The following is a 23,591-nucleotide window of genomic DNA, read 5'->3' on the forward strand; positions in this document are numbered from 1 at the left end:
TGTTCTGTTACTTCGTATCCGGTCAATATTATTTGAATATTTTTTAGCAAATTTTCCTATTATAAATATATTTTATTATTACAATTTACAGGTACCTATGTATAAATAAATATTTTTAAATAATTTACCGAGGATTTTTAGCATAATTTTCTTGTTTATAGTTCGTATGTAGTTTCCTGAATTATGTGCAATAATAGCAGCATGGACCCGTGTTTGATAATTATTAGATTGTGTAAAATTATTTCGCTTGCCTCCAATATGCTTATTAATAAGGGAATTAAACTGCTCACATGGGTTGTTATCAACATCCTCTATCAAGCTATCAGAGTTTATTTGCAGCCTATACACAATGTTTCGGAATTCAGCCATAAAACCTGATATTTCTGCCTCCGGAACAAAATTTATTTTACCAACTTTTGGCCCCGTACAGAAGTATGAAGCACAACTGTTGTGTTGACCCAAACGGTGGTATGGAGCGTTTGATATGTCTTTTCTAAGCTCTAAAAAAATGGTTCAGACAATATTAAAAACAAGGAAATATGAAATAACTATAAAAATGTGTAATGAAAATAATTGTTAGTTATTATATAGTTTTAGTTTTATAAATGTTATATATTTGTGTGTGTATAAATTTGGTAATCCCAAAATATTCATAAAATTTGATATATTTTTTTAGTTCACCTGTTGTTTTTTGCTGAAGTGTTAAATCCGTGCTCAAATAATATCTAACTGCTTTCCTAATATCAGACCGAAATCTCAGAATGTTCTTTATTATAAAGTTACGTATGATAACGGGATATTCTGTTCTTTTTGAAATGGCACTCAATTTTGTCATATAATTTCGCAGTAGATGATTTCTGCATTCAATTTTTTTAATTTTGAAATCTGGTCCATACGGCATAACTTTGTTTATTCGTTTGGTGACGCTACTGTCACCGTCGCCTGAAAAATATAATTAATATAATATAGAAAGTGGAAAATATAATTTCTTGAAAAATATAATTTACCAATTAATTTGTTATATTTTAAACCATGCTTACTAATGCTATTTAGAAATCCTTCCATTATTCCGTCCGCTTCCATTGCCGTCGATGCTTTATTCCAATTCAAAAAACATTTGTGAATTGGTACCTCTATATTTTTATTATTCGCCCGTTCACAAACGGAACAGTACCGATTGCGAATTCCAACGAATAACACCTTTTTGGTGTTATACCCTATAATAGTAGCCTGTAAAATTATTTAAAATTATATTATTAAAACAAGTACAAAAAATAATTAGACTTCAAAATAATTTATAAATGTACACAATTATTTTAAATACAGCTACAGGTAAATAAGATGTAAATTTTTTAAATTTTTTTAAGATCAAATTTAAACGAAATTTGTCAAAATCATGATTTTATTTTTTATAAATATTGATAAAAACTGTTGTGCTCGGACAAAAAGTTTGAATTCAAATTTAACACATAATTTACATTGACCTACTCAATTATGATAATAAATAATAATAGGTACAACAAAATAAAAACTATTTTTTCTTACCGCTCCAGAAAATGAGTTATACTTAGTCTTATACGATCCTTTTGACCATTGGCCATCTGCTACTACAGTGCATAGCGGTGTACTATTTTCATCAACATTACCACTGTTGATGGCAATTTGCCTTTCTTCATTACCAGCTTTTTTCATCTCATCAAAAGCTGTTTCTCGAATGGAATTGCTCATAACGGACAATTTTTTTAAATAAGATACCATTGATAAAGAGGGGAGTTCTATAGATGCCGACAACTCGCTAAACTGCGTATATCCAATACCTTTAAAATATAAATAATTAATACAAATTGAAAATAATTTTAGAAAAATAATTTAATTACCAATTGCTAAACTGCCATTAACAATAGCTTTATTGATGGGCAAATATTTATCTCTATTCTGAATATTTTCAGATGTAAAAGACGAACTCTTATTACACATTTTACACCGAAAACTAAATACGGACAGGTATCCTTTATGAAATTCTGATTGAAATTCCATATCCAAAAATGAACAGTCAAAAGGTTTATGTCGACTATTTTGTTTTTGATCAAACAAGTGTTTGATATCCACAATTCTCCGGCCTTCAAGACTGCTATAATAAGTATATAAAAAACAAATACAAATAAATGTTGAAATCGCAATAAAAAATAATGACATACTCAGTAATTGTTGGATTATCCTCACTATTATATTCAGTATCCAAACTATATTCCAACAATTCAGATCCATTTTCTTGACCAAATCTAAATGAAGATTAAACTACTTTCTGCCTTTTACTTTGTGGTGTATTAGTATTTTCAGGAGCAAACGGACTCAGCGTTAAAACTGTGTGAATCACTATATTAAGTTTTTAGATTCAGAACAGTAATGAACAGATGAATGTATTGATTTTACAATGATTTATTTTTTATTTTTTAGATTCTGAACGGAGCTAAGTGATGAATGTATTGATTTTACAATAATTATGTGTATTTTTTTTTCTTTATGTCTATCATTACTTTTTGAAGCAGTAATACCTAGTGATTTAATTTTTGACTTCAGTAACTTTTGTAAAAGGAACTTGTTGGTACTTAGCGGGCTGTCAAAATTAAAAATTTCCAATAATTTTCAAAAGCGCTTAAAAAAGTAACGGAAAAACGGGAATTCAACGCAAAAATGGTTTTCGACAAGATCGATTTTTTTTAATTTACTGAAACTCAAAAACGAATGGTGATATTCACCAAATGCTTATATTTGCAATATCTATACACTGTTAAGTTTTGAAAATATTTTGACTTTTTTTGAGCTATTTATATACAATTCAAATTTTCACTGGTCGTTTATATTTACATTTTCTATACACGATAAAATTTTCAAAATATTTTGAACTGTTTAGGAACATTTTCTGTTTCCAATTTTATTAGTCTTTTTTTCTATGAATGTCAGTAAAACTTTATTTGTTGGGTAAAAAAGCTTGAAAATACAAGGCTCATACTATATTGTTACAATGATATTTGAAAAATATTAAAAATCCTTAGTCACAGTTTTTATTTATAAGCATTTAAAGTTCGAATTTTGGAAAAATTTATTAATTATTTTGAAGTTAAACATTTATAAAATGTTCAACTTTTATAGCTAAGGATTTGTTATTATTCAAAAAGTATAAATTGTAGAAACTTGATACATTCACCATTTCTTTAGATTGGCATTCTGTTTACTCAATTTAATTTTAGAATCATGTCACTAATATAACATGTTTATAATTTTTTTTATAAGCGTCTGAAGTTCAAAATTCAAATATTGACAAAATTTGTCAAAATCATAAATGTTTGCTAATTTTTATAGTTAACTTCAACCAAATGTTTAAATTGGAATTTTCTTTCCTCATTGTCAAAAATATATTTTAAAACTACATGCAAGGTTTTTACTTGTATCAAAATAAAATATATTACAATTTAATCTCCGCTCAGAATCATATACAATGATACCTATCATTGCATTAAAATTTAACACATCCCTTATTATAGTAGGTGAAACACGATTGCGCCCCTCCTACCTTTTTACATGGAAAAAACGCAACGCGTTTTTTGGGTGTAAATAGGTAGGACGGGAGCAATCGTGTTAAAGTCATTATAGTGACCTATACTCTATGACCGGGGTCCACTGATATACAGCTGGTTAACTTCCCCGGTTTTTACATATTGTAAATCGTGTATACTTGAAGTTATTATTATTATATTATATTTAAGATAAGTTTTACATATACTTACGTAGATATAGACAAAACATTACTTTGAATTATTGTTGAAGTCACCAACTTTGATCCGTTTTCCGCGGGTTGTATACTAATAAATATCAAATATCATAATAATATGTGATTGGTATTTATAGTATTATGTATAGGTAATATGTTTTTAAATTGAAAATTGAATACATTTAATATTTTTAATCATAACAAAAAAACATAATATGAACACATATAAAATAAAATTTTTGAGTTATTAAATAAATTAATATCCAACTTACTCAACAATATCAATGTTGGGCTCTTCTAGGCTCAAATTTTGCCGTATTTCTCTTTAAAATCATAAAAGAATAATCATGATGGGTATTTAAGTTTGACATTTTATAACCAGATAATAGTCGATAGACAACTAATTAGTAAATATATACTTACATATTATTATGCCGATATTTTTTAGCCATACCTGCCATACTTAACCGGGTCTTCATATCTAATTTACGCTGTCTGTTTTTTTTTTAATAGTACGAGCTTTTTTGAACGGAGACATAATACAAAACCAAGATTCACAGCGCAGTAGCAAATGCCAAGTAAAAGTTAAAATAATGTAAAAATAAGCAAAAGCGCATTGACATCGAACGTTTGACGTTCACTGTTGGATGTACAGGTCACAATGAAATAAATTCATATTTTATAATATCATCGGGAGTATTATTGTTTTCGTATCGACGATTTGGAATTCAGTGGCGCCGAAACCAAAAAAATCAGGTAGGGCAAACTTTTAAAACTATGAAACACCACCACCCCATCCCATGATCAATAATATTTGACGTTTACAAAAAATATTTGATATTACAAAGGTATAATATCCCTATATAGCACATTATTTTATTAAACCACATCAGTAGTAATCATACAAACTTTGATAAACTTTATTATTTTAAATTAAAATTATAATATCATAATAGAATAATAGTAGGCACAAAAAACTTAAATTTTTTAGTACATTAAACATTTATTTAGCACAGAGCTTTTGCCTGCCATAGAAATAATTATATTTTCGTTGTTTGGTTGAATATCTCTCTCACAGCTGATTTTAATTAAATGTTCAAGTCGATCTTGTATCATAGATGTTCTTAATTTAGTTTTAATAAGCTTCAGTTTTGAAAAGCTTCTTTCTACACTACAACTAGTAGCTGGTAGAGTTACACTTAATTTTAGAACATAAAACAGATTTGGGAAGACAGTAGCTAAATTAGCTGTACAGAAAATTTTAAAAATGTGTAGCGTGCTGGCCATATTTGTTTTGATTTGTTTGGTTCTGTCTCTATTGTCATCACTCATCATTATCATCATCCATATCAATATTAGGGTCAACATCAATATCATATTCTTCATCATCTGCATCTTCCCGTTGCAACAATGCAGCGCCCTCACCACTCGGCACAATTCGACGTTTCACGAATAATAATATTATATTGATAATTCTATTTTCGTACAAAAATATTCACTCGTAACGAATTTTTTCGCTACATGTTAACACTGGCTAAGCCACTTAAATGCATGGACCATAATAACCATACCATAGATAAGTATATTATATACCAAACATTGACAACAAAATTAATGATATAATAATATTATCATCGTATACCTATGTATATATCTATTAACTATAATATTATTGTGGTTTTAGGCTCTAGGCTACATAAATAAGTCTACCTAAATACTAAAGACTTAATTATAAACTATTTTTATTTATAATTTACTATAGCTTATAATAAAGTTGCTGACCCAACCACTGGACCACCCCCCCCCCCCCCCCCCCAATAGTATGAGGTAGGGCAAATGCCCTACCTGAATATAGGGTTCGGCGCCACGGATTTGGATATTTATAAGCTATGCGGGTATACGATAAATAGCTATTTTCGACCTAAGGTGCAGTACGGTAGGAATGCGCGCGGTGTAGGTTAGAGCATTTCAAAAACATGTCTCAGGAGAATCAGTCTCATTTGGGTTACACTGATCGCACAAAATCCAACTTTCGTTGACATAAAGGTAAGAACATTATCTGTGTTCCTATGTTTTATTTTTTAGATAGCATTAATATAGTAATAATCATTAAATGTTGAATATTTAGTTTTTTATATACTTTTCTACAATCCATAAAAAATTATTGAGTAAAGTTATAATCATAATAAAACATAGGAACACAGATAATATTGTTATCCTTAAGTAGTCAAAATTTGATTTTTGTACGATACCTACAGCCCAAAGGGGAGCGATTCTCCTAAAACATGTTTTTAGGTAGCAAAAATGTGTGTGTAGCGTACTCTTAAGCCGTTTCGCCGTCCCGGCATTATTGTCTATTCTATAGTTGATTTCATATAATACTCATAATTAAACCTACCTATATAAGTTGTTTCAAATAGTATATAGTCATATAATCATACAATTTAATTTCCAGACTTTAATTAAATACATACATTTTTATATTCTTTATTAATATTGTATTATTTAAAATCTGTATCATCATTTGTATGCTACAACAAAGTTGACTCACCTAAAATCTGTAATGAATGAAGTGGGTACTACATAGTATACATTTAGTTTAGTTATTATTAGATAATAAAAACATTAGCTGTGTATATTTGTTATATTTTATTAATTTGATTTTAGGCTAATGATTGAACCTATCAAACGATGCTTGATAAATGTAGCTAATTATTTATCAAATAGTTTAATTGATCACTTAATACTCATAACTAAACCTACCTACATAAGTAATATCAAATAGTATAGCCATATCTTTATACAATTTAACTGCCACAATTTAATTATTAAATACATGTAGATTTATTAGTTTATAATAATTATTGTATTATATAGTATCTGCAGCAGCTTTGTACCATACATACAATTTATAATTAGCAAATTATATTACCTCAAACAATCAACTGCCCTAAAAACTGTAATATATTTAGTACTACCTACATAGTATACATGTAGGTAAATTATATTACTATTGTCTAATTCAAGTATAAAAGAACCGTCCCATATATTCCATAAGTTCTATTTTGTTATTATATTAATATTATTTAGAATCTGTTGCAGTATATTTTGTATGCTAAACTAAATTTATGATTACCAAATCTGACTCACCTAAAAACTGTAATATATTATGTACCCACTACATAGTATAGGTATATAATATTTAATATTTAACCACATAATCGAGCCCAATAAATATTACTCAATAAATTTAGACAATAAAAGCAATAGCTGTAGCTGTGTAAATCAATTTGTTATTTACCTTTAAATTAACTGTTTATTAATTTGATTTTATGCTATTTACTATGTAGTAGGTACATAATATCAGTGTTGGGAAGGAACGCGTTCCTTGAGGAACGCGTTCCTGGAACGCGTTCCTTTTATAGGAACGAAGCTCGGAACGCGTTCCATTTAAAATATAGGAACGAGGAACGGGAACGAGTTCCTATTTTGAAGGAACTTGAACGAAAATTTCCGTTCCTCAAATAATGAAAAAATTTTAACACGTTGAGTGCCACAGTATATTTTATGATTTATTTATTGTGTGTTTCCGCGCCAAAACTGAGCCGCGACGCCGTCGGTCGACTACGTGTCGTGTTCCGGGTCGTTTCCGGTTCCGCGCGCCAAATTAGTTCTTCTCAAACAAAACAAAATGTCAGTATAAAAATATTTTTTCAAATAAATTGAATTAAAAAAAAAACAGATTGTTGTATCATACTATGTCCTATACTCCTATGGGCTATAAGCCTATAACCTATAGCATGTCTCTATGTGTGGTGTATCGTGTATAGTACACACTATACACTGTATACTATACTAATATAGTAATATACATGTATAATATTATGCAATTATGCAATATGAATGTATATATATAAAGTTTCAAGTCTACGCTATACAACTTTTGAATTATAACAAAAAAAATCTAAGACAAATCATTTTTGTTAAAAATCGGTGCTCCTAGAAAGGAGTGAGTTAACCGATTTCAGTGGTGGTCAATGGTGTTTTTTGCGAAAAATTTTTAAGTCAGAAATAATCGGTTAACTCTCTCGGTTCGATTATTTCTGACTTAAAAATTGTTCGCAAAATACACCATTGACCACCACTCAAATTGCAAAAAAAGGAACATGAAGGAACGGGAACGCGTTCCTTTTTAAAAAGGAACGGGAACGCGTTCTTATTTCGGGACAGGAAAGAGGAACGGGAACGAGTTCCTTTTTAAAAGGAACTTTCCCAACACTGCATAATATATTGCAGTTTTTAGGTGAGTCAGAACTGGTAATCATTAATTTAAAGTTAAATTGTATAATGATATGGCTATACTATTTGATATTACTTATGTAGGTAGGTATTGTGTATTTAATCATGAGCAAAAAATCAAATTAATAAATAGATAATTAAAAGGTAAATAATAAATTACAGTTTTTAGGTGAGTCAAATTTGGTAAACAAAAATTTAGTGTGGCATACAAAATATACCTACCCGTAGTATAGTCATATCGACCAATCGATTAATAATAATATATGTATTTTAATACACTCTGCGTTGAAGTATTCGAACGTTTCCGTCACAATATCCATCGTCGACTCGAGCTAGGAAATTATTATATAATTCAACTAACCCAACCACCGTATCAACTCTTAACACTTAGGCGTTTATTTATTAAGTATGCATGTACCTACAGTACCTTCTGTGGCTATATCGTGTATCAAATATATAAATACCGATATGAGTAGCTCACGGCGTCACCGAGACCGAGTAGGCAAAAATCTGTAAAATATAAAATCGAACGCTTCGACGCATATATATATGCCTGTATATAATAATAACGACGCCGTCCTATCTTGCTGATCACGAACGAAGTACAGCCGCAGGCGGTCAATAAATTTAGCGGGGAACGCGATTAAGTCATCGAGGGGGAGGTCCGACGTCTTCGAAAGGGGTAAAACTCGAATTTTGAAAAAAGAAGGTAAAATTTTCGTTCAATACGAATAATATGATAAGGTAAAAGTGATAGCGAAAGGAAAATGACAAAAAAAAAAAACACGGAAAAAAATATTCCGAATTAACACGACCGCCGCAAATTACCTTTAATCCCGGCGGCCGGCATCGAAACCACGACCTCGGGTTATCCGCACTAACGCCTTGCCTACCTACCTACCTACTGAGTTAAAAACTGATGTCGAATCTATGACTCTTCAGCCGTTTCGCCGTCCCGGCGAATTACGAACGCGGTTTCGACGTCCTTCAAAGGGCGTCGTAAAGGAGGACGCGATCGCGTCGGGAAGCGGACGACGTGCTCCGCCGTCTTCGGACGTCGAAACAGCGAGATTCGCGAAAAAAATCGAATCTTCCGACGCACTTATTTATGCTAGTATATAGTAATACCCCAGATAGCAAAAATATATTTTATTGAAATTTATAAAATATTATTTTTATAATGAAATGATTTTATAAACGTTTTTTTCCCCATATTTTTGATTTTAATTATATTAAAAAAATATCTATAAAATGTCAGTTGGCCACTGGATTATCATTAATATGTTATTTTAAAAATAATATTATGAATAAAATAATATTTTTATACTATCATTATATTATTTTTCTTTTATTATCATTGTTTAGACGACGACGTCGTCACACACTGTAATCACGGTTTGATAGGGCTTCCGAGTTCCGATAGTCGCCGTAACACATACTCTCTCTCGCAACTTTGCTGTACCGCGTAGTGTGTGTGCCGTGAACAATGGACGCGACCAAGTCCGCGATCGAATACCGAATGTACCGAATACCGACCTAATAGTAGATCCATTTTTGACCGTGGCACCGATACCAGATTTTTGTGTAGTGCGTCAAAATCATTTGAAAATATAAGGTAGCAGATATTTTATAGAACAATAAATTGTACATAGAAATTAAAACTATGTAAACTAATTTTATTTTATTTTTATTGCTTGCTTACTGGTTCAAATTATTTTTGTTTTATTAGAAATTGTTTATGAATCTTGATCTATTTTCACATACTTTATTATTTATATAAACACATGGAAAAATTTATTTTTATATAGGTACTAAACTAAATTGTATACAATAGAGAATAGTGCACAGTACACAACTGTCACAAAATTAACTGCAGTTTGAAATCATTGATAAATATTAGAGTAACGATCGGTTGTTTTTAGAAGTAGTATTCATTTTATATTTTTGGAAATAAAGCTATATGGGATTATGATTTTTAATTATTTTTATTGTTGTATATACAACAATTGAACAATTTTATATATCCTTTAATTATTTTCCTTCATAAACACACACACACCACTTCCATGCACGTCCCCGCATGCGTTTAAATATAAATATATTCCAACTATTAATATATTATTAATTACAAAATTTATCATTGTGACAATAATTTCTTAGTTCTCAAAAAATAGGCATGTTTTTGCACTAATAAAATATAATAATCATTAAATGGATACAACCGGACACCGGCCCATCGGGCCGCTATTAAAAGTAGACAGGGGCAAATGCCCACCTTGCTTCCACCCTGCCCTCAAATGACGCCACTGAATTAATTACTTAACTGTAAATTGCATACTATACATACCTAATGCTAAGTTGTCAGTTGTTGAGTAATATTAACGCATTACTGTCAAAATGAATTAAAATCATTTTTTTTTTTAATCTCATTTATAGGATAGCAGTAGAGTTCATGACTTAATGTATTAACATTATAAATATCTAATTCTTAAGATTTGATCGGCTTATCAAATAAAATGTCTTTGTTTTGAAATTTTTTACAAATTAAAAATATTGCATCATCTTTATCTTTAACTATATTGAAGACTTTTATTGTGTCACCATTACATGTTAAAATACAACTATCAGCCTCTGTATTTAATTTGATACTAAATGTTTTCATTTTAAAGGTAGCATACTGGAATCCTTCTATATTTTGAATCAATGGTCCATGTTTATGAAATCCAGAAAAAGTAAACATGGGTATTTCTTTTTGAGAATTTAATTTCAATAAACTTATTTCATTACTTCTTTTAACAACTTGTATAAGTGGCTTGTCTGGCTTCCGTATCATGTTCTTTAGAGTACTCATGTAGTTCTCGAATGGAAATGTAGAACAATTGTCCAATGGACCGAATTTAATATAGTCATCACAGATATGGGTTAATCCATGAACGTTATTCATACAGTGACCAAGATCAAACTCCTTGAACACCAGTTGGGGCTTATGTATAAACGGAAAACTAAACAGTAATGCGTTCTCAAGTCTGGCATTCCCTTTAAAAACAGACATGCCTCGTCGAACGAGAAAATTCTCTCGAATATGAAATTCTCCATATTTACAAAAAAATGGGCTTGACTTGACGCAGACCGATCCGATCGGTCTATAGACCGATTCCCTAGTGGCCTCCTGGATCGGTCACGGTCGCCATTAAATCCCCTGACAAGTCCTCCTCATAAGTCGCCTGTTGCCGGACCGTCCTGATGGTCGCCTTCTGGGCCGAGGTCACCATTGGTGAAAACGGTTGTTTTAGACGACGCCACCCGCCGTCTTTCACCTCCAATAACTACGGCCTCCCCACTCAGGCTGGACAATGAATGGGTGGACATCGACGACAGCGACGACTTCCAAAAGTCAAAGCGTAGGACTGTGACGGAAAAACAACAAATGGCTGAGGACACTCCCGTGAGTCTATTACTCATATAATTATTATATCTTATCCTCGCTTATAATTTGCTTTTGTCCATTAGATGGTTAAATATTGCCCGCTGTGCAAACATTACACTTCGGGGAACAAAATAACCCGGCACATTGAGAATAAGCACAGAGGGTTGGTCAGGAGGCCCACTGCGAGCCACCTGAAGGCTATTGGCAAGTTGATTACCAGCGAGTCCCGGAAATCATATACCCTGGTTCCAATGTCCGTGGTCCAGAAAAAAACTGGGCGCTTATTGGGACGACCGATGCTTCCGGGGCATTGCACACGAGTAAATACCGATTAAATTCAAATATTCAAATTCCATTGTTAATTTGGCGTATTCGTTTCAGACTTACGGTCATGGGAAGGTTAAAAGTTTATGGTGGTTCTTGAAACCTGCCGGTAGTTGAAGACTTGCCAAACCCTTTTTCCGCGCATCTGTTGGAAGCTCCTGTAACGGTTACGGGCTTCGAACCGCTCGTAACGCCCGAATCTAGAACCGCACCCGTGGTCGAAATACCAGTGGTAAAAAGACCGGTGGAAAATACAGAGACGCAACAACGAGAAGTGCCGCCGCATACGATTGTGGCGGAAAGTTCGTCCAGGTATACTAGTACTTCCCTACTAGCCTAACTAGCCTATTAACCTAACCTAACCCTATTAGTATATTAAGTACGTCTAGGTATATTCGTGTGGGTATTATCTTGGGAGGCGTTCTTATTCATTACTCGGTCTACAATTAATCGTGTTTTACATTTATTTTCGTCATTAGGAGCGTCAGAAAGTCAACCCAGCACCTTGGGCTAAACGAACAATTGCCCAAAATCCACTCGCTGATTAAAATGTTTGCTGCTACGCTGAAATCAGTTCACGGTGATGAATCATCAGCAGCTAGTAACTACATAGCGAATGTGTCGCGGGTGCTGCATTTCGTACACATCCACTTGGTGGATGTGTACGAAAGGTACATGACACTGTAAGTACCAGTGGTGCCAGTGGTATGGTTAAGTATTAAGTATAATCAAACAATGTTTATATTGTTGTTTAGACGAGAAAGTACTGGCCAAACGAAATCAACGACCACCAATTATATGAAGAACCTCAGGACGCTATTCGAATACATACTGAAGGCATACATATACTCGGATCCAACATTCCCCAAGGGGTATGATCTTTGTCCTTGTGTTCATACAGTGACCAAGATCAAACTCCTTGAACACCAGTTGGGGCTTATGTATAAACGGAAAACTAAACAGCTGCCTGGCGAGCTTTTTTCAAGGAAGACAAAAGAGGCCGAGGTGCTCTCACAACACACTGAAGTTGAGGCCAGCGTTAAGAAAATAGAATCCAATCTGCCGGAAAGCCTCACCGAACTAGAGGCCTTGTTCAGAAATGACGGAACAGTTTGCGTCCGAAGCGAGAAGAACGGGACCGCGGAGGAGAAAAAGGTTTGTGTGTATATATTTGCGCATAACGCTTGCATGATCGAAACTTATTAATTTATATTTTTTAGTTATCTAGTCTATGGCGCAAGATCACTTCAGCTTTGATGATCTCTATACTTTTGGACCTCCAAACAGAGGAGTGGCGTCGTGGTGAACATGACGCTGGGTGAGTGGGAGTCCGAAGACACCACTTGACCAGCGCCGTTATCACAATTAGCGACCACAAAACTGGGGATAAAGAGCCGGCCTCGTTGATCATTGACGAGGAGATGGAGTTATTGATGAAGAGGTAATCATTTGATTAAGACTTTCCTTGACCTATGCAAATTTCCTACCAACATTTTCTGTTCTCAGGTACTACCATTTGCGAATTCGGACAGGGTACAAGCGAATTAACTTCTTTGTAACCAACCGGGGCGAAAAAGTTACAAAGCTGTACGACGACTTAAATAAGATTTACGGGTCCAACCTATCGGCCAGAATATTCCGAATTATGACGGAAACCAGTGGCCGTAGCCATGATGCTGCAACGTCTTCGATGGTTGCGAAGGCGTTGCAGCATTCTGAGAACACGGTACTGAAGTTTTATAGGTTGCCCGACACCGAAGAGGCAATGAGAAGACAGCGAAGTCTAGACGCCGTTACCCATACGGCACTGGTGAAATCGTTTGTCGACAAACAGTAAGTTACTTTATCTCCTTACGCAATCACATAAGACTAAACTGCTCTGACTGTTATCATTTGTTTTCAGTTTCGAAGACTTCTACCCGCTGGTACCTTATTCGAAGTTTCCTTCACCCAATGAAGCGATCGAGAAAATAACAACGCATGAGATAGTAGAAACATACCCCGAAGCCGTCATCGACGTGCATTATGTTCTCGGGCTGCGGGACAGATTTGACTGCCATTTACAGGACCAGCGGGCACAAATCCTCTATAACGAGGTAATTGCTGCTGGTTACACGAAAACCAACATCAGTGACCACGCCATAACGGACGTTGCAAAAAACAAAAAAATACACCACTTCCTGACGAACCCAAAATACCACAAAAAAATTATTAAGAAAGTGATTGCCAAGTTTATGTAATTGTTAGAGCATTTTTTTTTATTTAAATATTTTTAAATACTTGTATAACCATTATGTGTACAATTATACCATATATGTATATATTGTATTACTTTAAAACATCAGAAATGTTGTTTGTAAAAATAACGAAAAGAGTGAATTTGTTTGCATAATTATGAATTATCGTCGTTAAATAAAATTATTTTATTTTATGAAAGAACTGTTTTTCTTTATAAAAATAATTTAAAAAATACTACCCAACGTCCGACCCATCTCCCCGAGAACAGATTTTTGAAGTTGCCTGCATAGTTTTCGGACGATTTTCGTAAGGTAATGACCAGCTGTGTTCAAGCCCGAAGACGGGTAAGGTAAAAACGTGGCAAGGTAGGCACAACCAGACGCGCCACTATGTTTACAAAATCTCGAGTTTCACAAAAGCGACTAGGGTATGCACGCGTAGTGGTTAGATTAGGTTACCCGGCGGCGACCGCGTAAAAAAAATTTGTGCGATGACGAAAATGTAATTTGGCACCGGATATACACAAAATAACGATTTTTTTTTCAATTTTATTTATTTTTATCGCGGATTCCGTTACCAGTCGACGAGTGGAATTCGAAATCACGCGTGTCGTGTATTCGCTTTTTAAACTTTGTTTGACACATTCCCCACGGGCAGGCGGATGAAAAGTCAAGCCCGAAGACGGGGAGTGGATAAAATCATTTTTTCCCCATCAAGCCTGCAATTCCCTAAAAAAAAGACCGATCCAATAGGTCTGTTGTAAGAGTCATTCTGCAGTTCTCTTGAAAAAGATCTAGTCTAATGGACCACCAGAAAAAATTAGAACAAGTATTCAATAGGCTGCACGTACACAAACTTAAATTACAACCTAATAAATGTTCTTTCTTACGGAAAGAAGTATTGTATTTAGGGCACGTAATAAACGAAACCGGAGTTTCCCCGGACCCGAACAAATTGAAATGCATTCGGGAATATCCTAAACCGAAAAATGCATAGGATATTAAGTCATTTTTAGGACTATTAAATTACTATAGGCGTTTCGTCGATAATTTTGCAAGAATAGCAAAGCCATTAACTTATTTACTTAAAAAAGACGTACCATTCGTTTGGACCGATAATTGCGAACATAGTTCTATAAATTCTAACGCTTATATTTTTGAGTTGTGACGACGTTGCTGTATGTGGTAGGATTTGTATTGACAGAGGTTCAAGTCACAGGTTTCAACAATTAGTTATAATAGTTTATTTAATAAGATAAAGTAATTTGTTACAATAAATGTTATAAAAATTTGTGGACAGCACGTTAAGTTACTGCCCGAGAACTAGTTAAATCTACATAAGATTACTGGGAATGCACTTAGTCTGGCGGCGGTGTAGAGTGCGCGGACTCTACGACCAGGTAAGTACTACATGTAGAGGTATAGGACTAATTCTAATTCTGCTATGGATGGAGACTCCTATATATACCAAGTCTCCCTTAACGATTAGGTACACGGTATCGACTTAGGAGGTGGATCGGAAGAGCACCGGTGAAGGAGTAACGAGTACCGACGCAGGTGTGAATGTTGTTGCCAAATCCTTGAGTTGGATAGGTACCGGATTATTTGTGATTCTCAGAATCTGGAGACTTGCAACAACAACCAGGCGTGGTACGAGGTTTAATTTATAGTGAAGTGACAAATAGTTGAATAATAAAAATAATAGTAAACTGTCGTCGGTTTACTACACCACCTTCAGTTTGAAATCCGTCAGTAGTTGAGTGACGTGAACCAAATTGTCCGCACTCAACTTCTCTATCTCCATAGCTGCCCGAATTTGCAACAGTGGAATGTTCGTGAACGCTGTTGACGTCGTCTTTGCCTTCTTCATCGGTGTAACAGGTTTCTCCGCCTTCCTCCTCTTGCATGTAGAATCCATTGATGCTACCGAACATTCCGTCTTGTCTCCGTCCAACATACTTACAGTCTGCCTGGGTAGGTCTGTATATTGTGTTGAAGTTAGACTGACCGTGCATTGTACACAACGCTCTTTTATATGCGTTTGTACTGTTCATGCCGGATGCGATAAACTATTATCAAGCACGTTACTTATAAAGAAATAAGATAAAATGCATAATATCCTCCTCTCTGTGCCATTACTTTTGCCGCGTATGTACAGCGGCCGCCCCTATGGGGGCCATCAGGCCGATGCTTAGTACGTTAATGCGGCAAAAGTAATGGCACAGAGAGGAGGGGACCCGCGTATGTCGTCATCGTTGTCGTCGTGGTCGAAATTATAGAATAATTTGAGCAAGCACCCAGTTCTTTTTCTCGCGGGATGACGTCATAAACGGGCGGCCATGTAAAGTGATATAAAAATAATAAACATGTGATACAAAGCATCAGTCTGTGGTTCGCAATGGCATCGGCTGGTCTAACTATGTGTACCGGTCTGTTGGGTCAGGCACCCGTGGTTGGAAGCAAAAATGCAGAAACCTATGAAAAAATTCATAATCAAGAGGCAGCGTGTGATAATGGTGGTATCACGTGGTTTGGAAGTTCGTATACAGGACCGAGTAATAAGTTGTACGATGCGAACAATAAGTTTATCGGGTGTTCGTTACCGAAAACTGAAATGGACAAGGTCACGTTCCAACACGATGTCGATTATAACAATATGACCAACCCGACAAAAGATCAAGTATGGGAAGCAGATAAAAAATCAATGTTGGCAGCAATGAATACTACCGATAAATACTATGGTAACATTGCCACAATTGTTGGCCTTGGGCTCAAAAACATAGCAGAACGTACACACGAAGCGATTACCGGCAGTAACAGCGCAATATACCCACAGTGCGGTAGTGAACAACCTGGTGAGTCTGCGTTATATTTCAAATATACATGTTTAATATAATTTAACACTGTGACGTTTATTCGTAGATCAACAGAACAAGGACAAAGACGCAAAAGGAGCAGAGTCCAAGGGTAATGCAGAACCACCTGATACCACAACAAAATCAACAAATAACACTGACTCGAGCCGACAATTGCGTACTGATCACCAGCACGTCGATAACGTCGATAATAATTTTTCAACTAGCGGTAATAATATGGAGACACCTACGTCGTCGTCCAAGAGGACTACTGATTCCCCAGCGGAATATTCTTTTAATAAGAAATCCAATATGGTTTTACCTGATACTGCTAACGCCACTGCTTCTGACAGTGATACGGGAAATCCCAGTGCTGAAAATGCTGTATTACCTAGACCCACACACATTACAACAGGTTATACTATGGTATTCAAAAAATGTCATTCATTTATATCATACGGATTGGCTTGGAAAATGTTGGACTTATCTTCTACAGTAAAAGGATTGCACGTGGTAACAACGTCGTTGAATCACATACCGGTTGAATATCCATTTTTGTATTTATCGCCCAGCGAATACAAGCTAGTGAGTACTACACCGGGTTCGTTGTGTAAACACGTAAAAGTGAATGTCGTCATGCGTAATCCGCGAACGGTCTTCGAGACAAATGCAACTACGTCTAGTTTGGCTACACTGAATCAAAATAAATTTGCCGTGGTCGCACATAATTTAACTAACATTACTCGGGGTGTGAACTACAAATACGGTTTTGGAACAACCGATGCGATGAATCCGACTTCGTGTTCCGATGACAATAGTAAATATTAAGAGGAAACCATACAAGCAATGTACGGGTGTAAGTACGACGGAAAACCGATTTTTACCGGTGAATTCGACGGTATACCGAATTCTTTTTTTCACTTACCGTTTCACAACAATCATTATTACACAATGGTCGCGGACAAAGGACACAGCACAAAACTCGGTTGGCCATTGTTAAACGAACTCCAAAATTGATGCTAGTTTCACAACCGGGAAAACTATTGCCGAGTATTCGTACAGCCCTAAATTGGGATTGTTGGGAAAACCTATAGAAGGAGTTTTTAACGGAATTTCCGGAAAATCATGCGTTTTTTTTGTACAAGTGAAGTGCGACTAATTGTACATTTCTGGTAGTGTAACCGGGAGCAAATTTTTAGTGCTTTACAAGTTAAAATAACAGTTATAAGAGTATTGGGTACAGTAGAAACCCAGAACGCAATTGTGTGCGTGTATACCGATTAACTAACAAATACGCGTTCGATTTTTGTCTTACCGACAAGACAACGTTTGTGCCGCGTGAGTACAATTTTGCTAACCGTGCGTCTACACATATACGCCAAGATGAACGACACCAAAAGACTCACACAGAAAATAAAAATAAAAAAACTACAAAAAGCAATAAGAAAGACAAAAGGAAACATAAGAAAAATTGAAAACGGGGAGAATCCCAAAAACAGACACCAACAACGTAGACAGAATAAGGAAAATTCCTTAAACATTGATAAAAAAATCCAGGAAGGTTTCGAAAATCTTATAAATTTTATCAAGTCCCTTGAATAATTTTTCTGAATATTACTTTAAACAAAAACACACGATTTAATATAACTGTACAAATTTAACTTCCTCAAGATTTTATAACATGTAATACCTTTTACCTACCACTCAACAAGCCACCGTCGGAGACCAACAGACCGCTCCGGCCGCCAACGTTCTTTCATTCGATTTCTACGGATTCATCATCAACCATCATTCTCCATTAAGTTCCGGACCTGCAAATTGCAACACTGTCCACGACGAAAAGGACACCGCCATGGGCCACCGAATGCCGAAAGACCAATCCACGGTACACACTACCATAAAGTGGTAGTCAACTTCTCAAGCCGGTTGTCGCCCACGTTATCGTTATATAATATATTGTATATATATATATGCATTATATAATGATTTTAAATCAATGAACAAATTTAATTTAACTACCTTAAATATTTAATATTTCTACCTTTAATATTTCTCCCGAATTTTATAATATGTAATACCCTTTTAGGAACAAATATATAATTTAGCACCAGATTAGTAAAATCAATAGCAAGACATTTGAAGACACAATTGTAGAGAAGAATTTTTTTAACAATCGTAAGAAGCCCAATTTTCGATATTTTTATTAATTAGTTGAATAACTAATCGATAAAAAGTTAAAAACCTTGTTAATTTACCATGTGATATTGGACGATAGAAATACGATATCAAAAATCGGATTTCTTACGATTGTTAAAATAGTTCTCCTCTATAATATTTATAAAAGGTATTTTTACTGTAAACCGATTCAATAAACCGTATTACTTGAAGAACAAAAGTATAGTTTTTATTAGTAGGTATGAAATTCGGATACGAATACAAAATATAAAACTGAACAAAATTAAATAATATTTGTCATGAAATATAATATAATAATCATTTTCTTATCTGGGTTATTTATAAACTATGTACGGGCGCACGGCTGCGATAGAAAACCCGTTTTAACCTATTGTTCCAATCGTCCAATATCGCATGGTAAATTAAAATTAACACGTTTTTTTAAACTTTTTATCAATTAATTATTTTACTAATTAATAAGAATATCGAAAATCGGGCTTCTTACGTTTCTAGAAAAAATTCTCCTCTACAATTTTTGTAATAGGTATTTATACTGTAAAACGCTTCAATAAGCCGTATTCCTGGAATTACGAAACAATGTTTTTATGCCATATTTTGTCTACTAGTGCGCCCTCTTAAGGGAGGGCTTTCAAAAATGTGAAACCATGTGAAATTATTATTGAAAAGTTATAGCTAGGGCCCGAATTTCAATGCAAAAAGCCTCTTTTTTTGGGTAATCTTAGACAATGCTTTTCAAGTACATCATTTGTTTCATATAACAGAGACTTTTAGCATTTTCTTTGTTTTAATTCATAATAATATGTACAATATACGAGTATATTAAAAAAATTGTTTAGATTTACATAATACGATACGATACCACCCAAAAGTTAAAAATTTTAAATTTTAATAATTTTTTTTTTAATAAAAAAAATTATAAATTACCGAAAATAATAAATTATTAATATTAATAATTTTTTAGTATTTATTAGACTGATAAATCAATAAATTATAGAAAAAATTGTATTCGTATTTTTGAAGGACATTTTCACAGTAAATTGCTTTTTTTAATGGTATTTTTGGCAGTTTTTTAGAGGATTTTTGATGACTTTTAGTGCATATAAATCCGGGACCTAGTCATAACACACCCTTGATTCTTGAACAATACACGTATGAAATTCATTATTTTCAAATTACCTTTTATTATATTAAAAAGACAACTTCCTCTTGATTTTTTGGCATTAGATTTTCTTTTAGAAGGAAATCCTTTTTTATTCGCCATAATAATTTATTACAGTAATAATAATAACACTTATAGAATAAATTAATAAACACGTTTAAATTAAACAAACTGTACACAGTGCACTCTGTGTAGAACAGCAACAATTGCCAACTAATCAAATTATTGTTGTCTAATATTGTATCATATTATAATATAATATTTTATTTTTCGTCCCGCATTCATAATAATATTATCATAGTAATAATTATTAATATTTAGCTTATAAATAAACATCGATATGCGTGTCAACAACCAATATAGACGCATGCCGTAAATAGTTCAGTTGCTTGTGCTGGAGTGGTGGTAAAAACACAAACGCTGCCACTATTACAACGGAAGCAGCACAGGTCGATTACGGAATTATATTTTTCACCATCAACCAAACTAATATATTACTTCGGCATTTCTCTATTTTCTCGAGTTGATAAAGTCATAAAGCGGTGAAATAAAAAACAAATTGTTAATGACAAAATTATCTAGCGCCCTATGGTGCCATTTTGGAATATATACATTTAAATACGTTTTGTAAATGGTTAAAATATCAATTTTTTTTAGTTTTTTATTCATTATAACTAATAAAAAAATTAAAATATAAAATATCGGCACTGTAGGGTGCTAGATAATATTGTTGTTATTCAATAGGTTTTTGTTTCGTATTTTTAATATATATGTGAGCTGAGAAAATTAAGAAATGCTAAAGTATGTTTTTTATCATAAAATAGTTGCGTTGACATCCTCTTAACTGTATTGCCTTCAAAATGAACATTTATCACGAAAATCATGATTATTCCAACATGAGGCAAGTTTTGAACATCTCAACTCTTACCTCTCGTCGTGCAAAAGCAGACTTAGACTTTCTAAATTTAATTCTAAGTGGTTCTTTGGACGTCCCTGATCTCCTTGCAGCCATACCATTCAGAGTTCCTTCTCATTCTTCCAGAAACCAATCACAATTTTATGTTCCAACCCACAAGACCTCGTATGGGCACAACCACACTCTACACCGCATGCTCAGAGCTGCGAGCAACCAATAATCCTTAGGCCACTAATTATACTATTTATCCATATTATAACATGTATACTCTGAAATATTTATACTTTTATCTAAATTATTTATGTACCTAATTAATTATTTATATATTCTACCTTACTGTACTTATACCTACTTGTAATAATATGTAAAATTGCCGTTTCGGCGTTTAATAAACAATAATAATAATTATTATTTTTTTTAATGTATCAAGTAGGTCACTTCATTATTAACGATAAAAGTACAATATTACATTATTAATAATAAGTACAAAATAAAATGTTTATTTATATCGAGAGACGAGAGTCTCTGAGTGTTACTGCTGGGTGACTTCTCTCTTCACGTTTCCATGTCTTCTGTATAAATATTTTTTCGCACATATGCTTATTGTAAATACCATTACAGATCCAATAAATGTTAAAAAAAAATGTATATTGATAGTCAAAATAATTAGGTACCTAGGAATATAACGTTATGTTATTGTACCAAAAACTGGAATATTACTATTTTAGTATAAACATTATAGGTACAAATGGTTAGTTTCTATTATGTCTTATGAGTTATGACTTAATAAATATAAAAGTTACCATAATTTTATTTAACACAACTTAAATTTCATCATAATTATTTAGTTGACAGTATAAAAACTGCGGTGTTATTAGGTAATTATTAATCAGATTAAATGACATAAGGTAAAATAAAATACCTAGGTTAAATTACAAGACATAAATATCACCCCCGTTTATTTTGCAGAGTGCTAATTTACAAATCGATGTGTCAAACCACATTTTTGTATTTCGCCGATTTGGACGAGAAAAACAAGCAACAAGAAAACGGAAAACCTCAATTCGTATGAGAATTTAGCCGCAAATATCATTCAATTGTTTATTATTACATTTAAGATAATATTCTTAAGCTAATTAGCATTATCGCAACTAGGTGAAAAAAAATATATATCCCTTATTGATCTAGATATAAGCCTCCTATTATATGTTATTTTTAATAAATAGTTTTTTTAGCCCCCCCAGAATTTTAACTCTAGTTGCGTCTATGCTAATTAGATAAAATACAAATTTTGAAGATCGAAAATTTTTTTAACAAAATCATAATTTTACCCCGGTGAAGAGTACGCTTATAATGTTTATATACTAATGAGTAATGACCTCATTCATTTTAGAAACACTGATACGATATCATTTTAAAAAAAAACACATAAAAATACGTTTTATAATATTAACAATTTACTGTAATATTATTGCTACTATGAGCATATAAATATTAAAATATATAATTTTGTTTAAACATATTTTGTAATTTGTATTTAAATACAATTTTAAAAGTATTTTATCCATCCCTAAGTACTGCATTTATAAGATAAATATTTTTAAAACTGTTGCCAGTTAGGATTCATTGTTTTCTCTTCTTTAGATCATACGAATGAATTTTAACAAATTTGGACTTAAACTTACCAAAATGGCATAATGTAAACAATTAGTAATTTACAAGTATTAAACAGTGAATTACGTTTCATCGAGCAATAAATTAATTTTCATATTGCCAATTATAATAGAGCTCCTTGCCTTAAATTCAACAATATACTTATATTAAAATTATATAAACTTGTGTTCGGGGAGGTGTGCAAAATTGTACAGAATAAAGTAGGTAGGTACCTACATAATACTGAATCATTGAAAATTGTTTTTGTTCAACATTTGGCAAAGGCTGTGCCGGAGTAACGTTACCACAGCCCGGATATGAGGAAATCGCGTTTTCTCGTGTTAGACGAGGTGTACAAAATTGTGTTTTGGTTGTACAAAATAAAGTACATTAAGGCCATACTGAATAAATTTTAAATACATTTTTAAACATGGCGTGCTGGGGTAGCGGACCTTATACGGGTACCTAATTTGTGGTAGGCACCTATACGATTTTATAAAACATAGAATAATTACAATCCACAAAAAAAATAATTAATAAATGTATAAATTTGTAAATTTTTGCTTTTGTTGGCTTTACGTTAATACGTTTGATATTTACGAAATATAATTTTATTTCATTTTTATTAATTATTTTAATAGGTAACAAAAATTATTATTATTTTCATACGATGTTGATCATTCATTGATTTATAACTTTTAAGTTATAAACCATCACTAGCTTCAGAATTTAAATAATTTATACAAATTGAGA

At 33.1% G+C, this 23,591-nt stretch overlaps 1 protein-coding gene across 1 annotated transcript; it reads left to right on the plus strand.

Annotated features, from left to right (window-relative positions):
• Positions 1-16,673: 16,673 nt before the first annotated feature.
• Positions 16,674-17,742, plus strand: LOC132953218 (uncharacterized). Its single transcript, XM_061025741.1, has 2 exons — positions 16,674-16,914; positions 16,982-17,742. Exons 1-2 carry the CDS (start codon positions 16,674-16,676, stop codon positions 17,740-17,742), a joined length of 1,002 nt encoding a protein of 333 aa, XP_060881724.1.
• Positions 17,743-23,591: the final 5,849 nt, after the last annotated feature.

This window comes from Metopolophium dirhodum, unplaced genomic scaffold (genome assembly GCF_019925205.1).
Source record: "Metopolophium dirhodum isolate CAU unplaced genomic scaffold, ASM1992520v1 scaffold1, whole genome shotgun sequence".
In the NCBI taxonomy this organism is placed as follows: domain Eukaryota; kingdom Metazoa; phylum Arthropoda; class Insecta; order Hemiptera; family Aphididae; genus Metopolophium; species Metopolophium dirhodum.

Coding starts and splice junctions, on each gene's coding strand:
- LOC132953218 (XM_061025741.1), top strand. CDS start 16,674: ATGGACAAGGTCACGTTCCAACACGATGTCGATTATAACAATATGACC. Junction 16,915..16,981: donor GTGCGGTAGTGAACAACCTG/GTGAGTCTGCGT, acceptor GTTTATTCGTAG/ATCAACAGAACAAGGACAAA.